This window comes from Chelmon rostratus, chromosome 17, assembly GCF_017976325.1.
Source record: "Chelmon rostratus isolate fCheRos1 chromosome 17, fCheRos1.pri, whole genome shotgun sequence".
Taxonomy (NCBI): Eukaryota; Metazoa; Chordata; class Actinopteri; order Chaetodontiformes; family Chaetodontidae; genus Chelmon; species Chelmon rostratus.
The window spans coordinates 23,443,304-23,453,547 of NC_055674.1; the positions used below are offsets into that span (position 1 = coordinate 23,443,304).

At 39.4% G+C, this 10,244-nt stretch overlaps 1 protein-coding gene across 2 annotated transcripts in view; it reads right to left on the minus strand.

The window, feature by feature from the left end:
* The window catches only part of pdxdc1 (pyridoxal-dependent decarboxylase domain containing 1), a 30,109-nt gene extending 21,892 nt beyond the window's left edge, over positions 1-8,217 (minus strand). Inside the window, exons 1-13 of one of the 2 annotated variants that reach the window (XM_041956660.1) lie at positions 8,057-8,217; positions 6,865-6,969; positions 6,439-6,507; positions 5,025-5,108; positions 4,353-4,499; positions 3,274-3,463; positions 2,914-2,982; positions 2,744-2,822; positions 2,516-2,600; positions 2,118-2,166; positions 1,079-1,180; positions 774-899; positions 184-234 (exon numbers count right to left, since the gene is read on the minus strand). In XM_041956660.1, the coding sequence (XP_041812594.1) occupies positions 184-234; positions 774-899; positions 1,079-1,180; positions 2,118-2,166; positions 2,516-2,600; positions 2,744-2,822; positions 2,914-2,982; positions 3,274-3,463; positions 4,353-4,499; positions 5,025-5,108; positions 6,439-6,507; positions 6,865-6,938 (1,125 nt within the window). In that variant the 5' untranslated portion in view covers positions 6,939-6,969; positions 8,057-8,217. Of the gene's footprint in view, positions 1-183; positions 235-773; positions 900-1,078; positions 1,181-2,117; positions 2,167-2,515; positions 2,601-2,743; positions 2,823-2,913; positions 2,983-3,273; positions 3,464-4,352; positions 4,503-5,024; positions 5,109-6,438; positions 6,508-6,864; positions 6,970-8,056 lie in introns of both variants that reach the window. The other variant, XM_041956659.1, reaches the window with a different exon arrangement.
* Between the last annotated feature and the right edge of the window lie 2,027 nt (positions 8,218-10,244).

The following is a 10,244-nucleotide window of genomic DNA, read 5'->3' on the forward strand; positions in this document are numbered from 1 at the left end:
ACTGAATGCCATTTCTCAACAACTTCCCTCACATTGGGGCAACTCTGGCTTGATACGGTCTTCCTGCTTCTTGTTCTCTCAAAAACTCAAAAAATACCTTAAGCCTGACCAGACAGCCTATTCCCCTTAATTAAGGTAGCTAATGTGTTATCATTCATGACAGGACATTAAGAGAACACGTACCGATGTTTTGATGGAAGCCAGAGTTTTTAGCTTCTGCAGGAGTTGTTGGCTCTGGAGGGGAGAGAGATGAAGGTGAAATTGTTGTTTTTCCACATCCAAAGAATACAATTTAATTGCCTCCATAATATGACACTTGTGTACCAAATTAAACATTTTTCAATACTTAAAAAAATTCATAAAGGAATAGTTCAATTTGTTTGGTTAGCCTAGCATAGCATAAAGCCTGGAAGCAGGAGGAAATGACTAGTATGGCTCAGTCCAAAGTTCAAGAACAACCCTATCAAAGTCTCTACACACTAAATTATTAAAACCTTATGCCTTGTCTCTTTAAATGGTACACTAACAGTGATCTAAAAACTACAATTTGTGGTTTTAGGAGGAGGTACAAGCAGAAACATTCTTGACAAATAACAGTATATCTATTCATCCAGTACTTTGGTGCAACATCTTTGGGAATATGTTGCCAGATAGGTTTGATGAGAACAGGTTTGGTCTTGGTCTCTGGTTACAACCATTACTACCAGTTGAGCACAGACACAGAAATGGAAAACTGATGGCTTGTTGTTTAGGGAAAGTTAAGTGAAGTTTACCAGAGCAGTGGCATGTCTGATCTTTTGGACAATCCCATTGTGGCCGAGGTACTGCAGGGAGAGCCAGAGAGGCAGTGCTCGCAGCTTCGCCACCGGCTGGCTAGAGGTCAAACCTGCTGCAAGAGACTGAGACACAAAACACAGACACAGAGCAGTGAGTCATTTAGAGACAAAGACACAACTGGTGGCTATTGAAGGACAGATTTAATCAGTCGGAGTCTGACTGTAAGCAGAAAATGACATTGTCTCAGCTAGCATCAGGTGACCGAGACCAGCTCTGTGCAGAATCAACTATGAGAGCCTACCAGTGCTGGGTCCTCGTGCCTGTAAAGGGTGACAGCGGATACAGCAGGAAGTCCCAACCACTGACCTGGGGTCAGTGTCATACTGTCACTTCTGTTGGCTGCCTGGAGGGGAAAGAACATTGTACACAGATACACACACGTCACAAAAGAAAGTCAACATTAGATGGCAATTCCTGGGTGTTTGGCTTCTACAAAGAAAGGTGAGTCAATAACACTGGGAGGGACGGCTCAAAAGTTGGCAGGTGTGGAGAGTGGAGACTCACACGCTTGCCTGGTTTTCTCTTCTAACACTTCCATCTCTCGGTTCAATGTTTTTACACTACGGACATGTGATCATACCTTTCTCAGACATGAAATTGAATTTATCTGTAAAAGTGGTGGCTTTGCTACTCTGCTGTACTTTTATTCAGACATGACAGCCGTGACAGAAAGATCCAAAAGTGCATGTGATTTTTAGCATCTGGCCCATGGAGTGAGAGCTGTGTGATAGCAGTTGGAAAGAAATGACAGTTGTTCTGTCATAGGCTGCACCAGTGATAAATTATAAGACTTATCTTGCAGCTGATGACTCAATGGTTCATAGTTTTCCAAGTTTGCTTCAAAACAATAGTCAAATGAACATTGAAGGAGGTTTTGGTCTCAGTAATCTTTCCTACTGTACTGACTGGCTGTTGAGCCATTCCTTCCTGAAGAAGTTTCAATGTAAGTAATGGAGGACAAAATCCACAGAAGAATCTTCATTTTAGCTTCAGCTGAACTTAAGAATGCATCTTAACACTGAACAAGGAGTGTGGATTTTGTCCCTCATGACTTACACTAGTATCGCTTTGTGGCCTGTATGGACAGGAGAATTACCACCAATAAACCCTTCAGTGTACATAGAGAGGTGTCAGTATTATTAGAAGATAGACTTGAAAACCTATCCTTTAATGTACAGCCATACAGTTAATCTCACTCTGTGTCATGTATTTAACTTTCTGCTGCAGCAGCCTATAGACTGCAGCCATAAGTGGATGAGAGTAGTTTAACATTAGATTACCATGATGGCAGAGGTGACCTGACCCAGTGCCAGGGTTGCCAGGTTGACCCTAAAGAAGAGAACACAAGACCAGAATAAATATTAACATCACAGCAGTGAGAACAGGGAGTGGAATGACTATACTGGAGTCCTGCTGGAAAACCTGAAAGTTATCATTTCTAATAATTTACAAAAGGTAATGCTGCACGTTTATCAAAAAAAAAAAAAAAGGTACTATATTCATTTTATGACACTACTGTGCCATGGGGTTACATCTGCAAAAACACAAACTACAGCTAACAGCACCAAGAGGACGAAGGGCACAGAGGAAAAAAAACATTTTTTTATTGAAATGCCATAAACATTACAAGAGCATTTCTGCATACATTGTATTGTAGAGAGTAATAGAATTGACCCACCCCTCCACATGGAGCCACATACTGTACTGATCACACAGGTCCTTCAAACGACCCAACTTGTCTGTATGTCCTGCCCCAGGGGTACCTGGGGAAAACAAAAACTCATGAAATAACCTGATTTCAACAGCACAAAAAAAGTCAGTTACTTTGACATGAATACCATTTTCTACTCCTGTAATGTACAAATATTATATGCTAAATACAATGTTTGAACTGATTTTCCTTTACCTGCGTTGGCAATCAACAGCAAAGGCAGCTTCCCAGCTTCTACGTCCTCTTTGATTAGTTTGTCCAACAGTGCAACATCCTGACAAGACAAACAGGTTATGAGACAAATGAATTCTTTTGAATTATCTCAAAGTGTGTTTTAAAGGTGTGTTTCATTTGGATTCTCCTACCATTTGGTGTTGGGATCCAAAGATGGTGTTGCATGGGACTGTGCACAGGCTAGAGAGAGGCAGGCCAAGCTAGGGTGACAGAAACTGATATTAAAATCACCTTCTAGTATCTATGCAGATTAATAAAATACAATAAACTCTGGATGACTATGTGATGCCAAATACTGATACTTTATGTGGCCATTTACAGTACATACAGGACTAAAGTCATAGATTTGCCAAATTTGCCCATGTTTGTGCACAATATTAGTATGTGAGTAGTTTTCACATGGGGAATATTTCAGTGAAATGATTATACAGTCAGGCTTTAATCTTCATCACTTATATGGCATGTCAGTTTCTGTCTTCCACCCTTCCTACCTGGCTGCACAGATGCTGCCCCAGACCAGGCCTGCCGGAGGCGCTCTGGTAAATGACTGGCTGTTTGGAGCTGAGGACTGTGTAGCCCTCAGAGGCATATTCTTCATAACGGGCATTAATGACCAGCCGGCACACTTTGACGAGGCCATCCCTGTCATCCTCATGGAAGTAGGCTGAACTGTTCTCATACCTGAGGGACAGATTCACTGGTATCTAAAGACAGTAGTACTGAAAGCAAAAGGTAACATCAACCACGCTCCACTCATGTGTTCAGTCGCTCAAACTACAAAGTCAAACCATAAAAACTGAGAAAATACGATTATCACTTAAATGCAGCAATTTTTATGACTAACAACCTTTATCCAGTTTTCATCCACATTTTAATATTTAATGAAATGCAGATTTTTTTTTACAAAAATGTGAAAAAAATAAGACCTAGATGTATTACACTGGCAAAAAATAATCTGATAAAATGACTTCTGGAAGAAATGACAGCATATTATGTGGTTTGTGGTCTTTTGATTGTTTGATCCTTATTTTATCTTTAAATACTGTACAACACAATGTAGCAAAAAACCGTTATGTATGTAGTAACATGCATATCTACTAGAATACATCCTGTCACATACTGTACATACTGCATACACATACTGTATGCATATATACTGTGCATACATATTGTATCAATACATCAACAGAATAAATTAACTAAAGTGGATTTATCATGGACACAATGCACGATATATGCATGAGATGTTGAAGTTATTTAATATTACAGTTTAAAATCATCCCATACATTGCTCCAACTGCTCCACTTGTTATAACCTACTACTGATGTGCTGTATACATTACATTTGTTCAATGCTGTGATCAATGACATTACAACTTTTAAATGTTAAAAATTTCATGAGAACCAAAAGACCTTTCAAACTGTAATCACTATAATGGAACCTGGCATCCTGTCCCGCACTGCCACGTCTTCAATGCCTGGGATAGCAAGCTACTGCGCTGGTTTTTACCGTGTAATCATCATTGTTTGGTTCCAAAGCTGTGCTTCACGGCTGCAGCTACAGGCCTACCTGAATAGTCTGCAGAGCCACAGTGTGGTGTCGGACAGGATCCGAGTGGTCAGCTTCCGCAGTCGTTCTCTGTCCAGCACCGAGATGTAGGCTGCCAGGCTGTGACCCAGCAAGGCCATGTGACCCTGTTCACCCACATTCTGCATCCTGCTGGAGATATCAACAGGCAGCTTCATCATACCCATTACACTGAGGCCTGTCTGTTTCCTCTAATCCTTGCTTATTTCCACGGAGGAGTATCCATTCTCTGATTTCACTGAAACTACATTAGCTTTAGTTGTACTGTAACAGATTCCTTCCTTCTAGCAATCAGGCCATGTTGGATGTTGTTCCATATAATCAGCTTCTCTACAACAGTCCAGAAGTTCACAAGCACCATACATGTACTGTAAAAGAATGTGGTTTTTAAAATGGGTGAATGACACGCCTGACATGACTCAGCTTTTTCACTGTCATGACTTTACTTAACTTAGCATACTGAAATCTCCACAAACATTGCATAGTCTTACTCAGAATTATTTGCGTTGTGGATTTGGACTCAACATGATTCAGAAAAAGAAATACAAACAGTCTAGACATTAATTGGCTCACTTGTCACTCGTCAACAGTCATGTTAAAAAAAGCAGACAGCACTATGATGATGTAATGTTTTCACTGATCAGTTCTACTTACTGTCGGCTGGGCTTGTCCTCTTCCTCCTCCTCTTCATTTATAAGGTTGTGAACAAGGTGCAGTATAGTGGCAACATCCTGACCACTGCACAGGAAATAAAAAAAAAAACACATCATTACCTTCAGCTCTTCAATTCTTTCCAATACATCCTTCTAGCTCTACCCCAAGACCACAATTTCCACACTTTGTACAAAATATAAGCTTCAAAACACTGACTCACAAACTATATTGTTCAATGAGCTTGCCCCACGCCAATGCCCGACTGACTCCAGCATTAAGCTGTTTAAAGTCAACAGTCAACTTAGTGTCTGTCAACGTCTGACCCACTGAAATTGTGATATAGTGAATTATGAAACTGTAATAATCTGTCTGTAAACAATTGTTGGAAAAACTGACTTTCCAAAACTAGAGTTTGTTGAGTAGCTGACAGGAATGTAATGACATCAAGTGTATGTAAACTTAAATGGTGCATTAACTTGAGGTAAGAAAAGAGACGCAGTTGAAAGTTTAGGAGAAGCTGATAATTTTGCCATATATTACTTTAAATTAATACTGTTGTTTTCTACTGCATATACGTGTCCTTATTATTGACAAATGCTGCACTTCTTCACCCCAGCAGTCAGAGTAGAATTCATTCATGACGTTGTAGTTTAAAATGAACAGCTCAGAGCAGTCTGACTGGTCTCTACACAGCACTTTTCTAGAAAAACATATTTCGATGGCTGACTATGAGAAGACTTAAAAGGTGGAGTTTTTGACTTCTCATATACAGCAATGTTTTCATGAGCAGGTCGCTGCCGAAGACACACAGTGCAAAGACATGGATGATTCAGTACACATCCTGCCAACAGTTTCCTGCTATCCCACTGATCAACAGTGAAAAAGTCAATAAAAGATGATATAGTGTTGATTGTGGAAATCATTGGATCCATTGTTTTCGGAGGTGAAAGTCCAGGTATTTCAGCCTGGGCTTTGATTTTAACCATTTTCTTTTAAAAGAATAAGTGGCTGTAGTGCCCTTTCAACTGTCAGAAAAATTTAACGACAAGGATATCAAATGTTAGACTTTGTTAAAAACATGGGATTGGCAGGGAAATGAAAGAGTACAGCATTTCCACCATACTAGAGAGCCTATTATGGGACTTGAACAAATGACAACAGTAAATACGCTAAACAAATAAATGACTTGCATAGGGTCCTTTATGATACTTTAGATTCAATTCTAAATCCAAACTCACGTATACAGTACATATTAATCTAGCTCTTTGAGGAACAGATTACTCTTGGACTAGAGGACCAGACATGGGAGAAAATCACTTGAGACTTACAGAACAGCACAACAAGAAACTTTAAACTTTAAACTCCAGCCTGGACTGATAACGTGTTTGTGTGTGTAAGTGTGTGCATGTCTTACTCTCCCTGCAAGGGCCCAGGGATGCTGGTTCTGCTGAGGTGCCGCCTCTCCGTTCCTGCCTCCAGCTCTCTAAACAGATGTGCAGCACAAACAAACAGAGATGTTCTTATTAGGTATATTACACAACGATGTATCCATGTATTAGAAATAAAGATGCTTGATAGGTGCTCCTAGTTTAGTAGTTTAGTTTAGTTTTAGTTTGCTAGCTCTGTGGTACCAGTGGTACATCATTTTAAGAGTGTTAGTGTTTGGCCAAAGGAGAAGGAGACATTTGAGTAAAATTGGCAGAGGGGTGCTCTCCCACCTTCACTGACATCATAGGATCATCAGAAATTCATTGCTGTAGCTTATAGCCATTTCTCCAGTCACCAGATTTAATGATTGTTTTCAAATTAAAGGAATAATTGCAAGAATCTATAATCTTACCTATGTCCGTCTCCCAGTATTCTCATGGCTTCACTCAGATTCTTGCCCACTTGAACCAGCGTGGAGTCCACCATTGTCTAAAGTGTGTGTGTGTGTGTGTGTGCGCTGGTAGAGAGTTAAAGGGAATATAGAAAAAACATTTAAAATCTGTCACTTACAAAAGTAAGATACTGTATTCACAGCAAACATAACCATTTTGAAATACATGAAATGTGTGTTTATCATGGTAAAATAATTCTTCATGGTTTGCTACATGTAGCAAATCTACATGCAGACGGTGTGAGAGAAAACTAAGCCATAAAAAGAAGTGTGGCTAGTTATCTCTTGAGAGCACTACATATATTGGGCAACCCTGGTCAAAATTTCTGTTTCTGTGAATAGCTAAGTGAGTAAAAGACAACCCAATTTTCAAAAAGGTAAAGACAAAACACTTTTTTTCAACATTTTAAGCAAACATTATCCCTAAACAATTAGCCGCCATGGGCTAGACATAATATGTAATATTATTATAATAGGTAATATGTATGCCTATGAACGTAGAAAACATGTGTATATAACGTGGCCATACAAGCACATACATTCACTTCATCACTGCTTTATTACAGTTTTGATGTTTTATCGTTACTATGTGTCAGTGATCTGACTGTTTGACTTCTGTTTTTGCTGTACACATTTCCATGATCATCATCATTAATACGATCATTATCATAACTACAGATATTGCAGTGTCTCTAATACTTTGTACCACTACAAGAAAGTCCATAAGTTATGAGGTATCTTTTATTATATTGATCACACTGAAAATGTCTTTTTGAAATTTCACATAAGCTTCATATCTGCATGTAGGCTACGTGGCAGGGTTTTGACAGGTGCACCGCTGCTGTCATGTTCATAGGGGAGGATCCTCTGACTGTGGAACGACCAGCAGTCCTTCGGCAGCAGTCTCTTCCTCGCCTCGAAGGACCGCAATGTCAGCAGCTGTCTTTCAGCGGAGACATTGGTGAGACGGCGAGAGCAGCTACAATGTTCCACCGAAAATGCACGATTCATGGGAGTTCCTGACAGCCGGCAGGTCGCAGAGCGCAGCACAACAGCGAGGAAGCAATGCGTTAGCTGCCCGTCACAGAGGTGACACGGAGGGCTAGCTAGCAACAGATACACATCTCTACACAGCCGACCGAGCTCTGCTTACCTTCACGGCACGCGACTGACAGCCTGACCGGCTCGGCTGCGGAAGACGACGCTGAAAGTCCGGTGCGCTTTCTCCGGGAAACCGTGTGGAGATACAGACCCTGACACGTATTTACTGCCCCGACTTCCTTCTGTACTCCGCAGACTGACTGAACCGGACAGTTTACTTCCTGGATTGGCGCGCGACGTGCGTTCCACGCTGGCAGCGCAGACGTCACGCTCTGGCACGTAACTGGCCAGTCAGGTGTTAATTGACGACGATTTTTTTTAAATGATATTTATTTTCTACCAGTGAATACAGCCTGTTTGACAGCAGAGAGACACTGTTTTATTCTAAGAATGAGCGATTGCATTAGTGTATCATTTATTATGTTTTAATTTACATATAGTTGGATTTTCCTAAAAAAAAGTGTGCTGACATCCAAACGTAATAACTCTCAATCATTACTTAAACACACATCACGTAAATGCAATAAAAATATACCAGAAATGAGAATATACTAAGACAATAAGAATATACTAAAACAATAAACAATAAAATATACCAACAGAATAAGATATATTTTAGGTTGTTGGTATATTTTATTGTTTATTGTCTTAGTATATTCTCTTTTCTGGTATATTTTTAGCGCATTTACGCATATTTTATCTGCATGTTAGTTTATTTTATTTTAGTATCTTTATTTTATTTTATTATCTTTCTTATTGTTTCTAACATGGGGGTTGCAATACAAATTTCATTGACATGTTATGCTCAGTGACAATAATGTTATTTTCTATGACTTTTTATGACTAACCCCAACCCTGATTTTAAGAGAACTGCTTCCAAACACCTTTGAGAAGTCCCCAACAGAACACTTCCACTTGAGCTCTGTTTGAGACGCCAGCTGTAAAACCTGATTAAAAACAGTGGATTTTCATCTGCTATATCAGCTGTTAATAGCAGTTTATATGCAGGAGCACTCTCCCAAATCCCAAATAAGTCTGTTAGGATTACTGTTCAAGAGTTACACTTCTGGGACTAATTGACTGATGGTCGAATGATTGAAAAATTTGTGCCCGAGATGCTCAATATAAATGGTGTAAATATACTGTATATATTTACAGGAAAATGAAATAAGCATACATACTGAAATATAATAATAATCATACTAAAAGTAGGAAAAAATGAAATAAAGGGAGGTGCAAAGTAAAAATGAAAGAGCAAAACATTAATGAAAGCGTGGTGTACAAGTTACAATGTTTCAGATTACAAGCATGGGTCAGTTTTCCAAATGTTCCAAATGACAAGCATAAACATACAGTTTGAACTGAAACTGGAAAAGAAAACACTAAATGAAGTGTATGAAAAGGTGATCACACTGCAAGTGGAAAAGGGGATAAAAACAGTTGAAATAAAATTAAAACAATGAATTGAGTTTGACCTGTATGGTAACAGCACATAATAATAATCTCTGTTAGTGTCAGTGTCCAGCAGTGAGGGCGGAGTTGTACAGATGGAGGATGGATCTGCTGTGGTGTTCAGTGGAACACCTTGGTGGTGTCAGTCTGGAGCTGAAGCTGCTCCTGTATTCATCCAAACAGCTATGAAGGAGTGAGAGGAGGTGTCCACGATGCTCCCTTCTCTCTGACACCCCCATCACACAATCTAAGAAAATCTATATTTGTATTTAACCAGTTAAATTTGACATACAAAACACATGCTGACCTTATTAAATATAATGCATTGTTATAGATTAAACAGTTTATAAAATAGCTGAATTTAGCTCCATCTCAACCAACTATTACAGTAAACTGCAACATTAATAATAAATACTATAGTAAACAGTTGCAGTCATGTTTTCTGTATTATGGGTAGGCTATTAGTGCTGATACTTTACCTTTGGGTAAAAAAAAGAGTAATTTTACATTGCAGTACTGCTCCTTTTGTTTGAGTAAAGTTGATGTGTATACTTCCTCCACCACTGCCCTGTGATAGACTGCAGACCTGTCCAGGGTACACTGGAGTACAACTATTCTCATCCCCTCTCAAAACACACACTGTGACACAAATAGATTTCTGCCTCTTAATTTCAAAAATGAAGCATCAAAAACATTTTTTGTACAACAAATGCACTTGAATGTATCACCAGTTAAATTTAAACCCTTCAAACTTGTGACTACAGTGAGCTACCCGGAGCACATGAAGG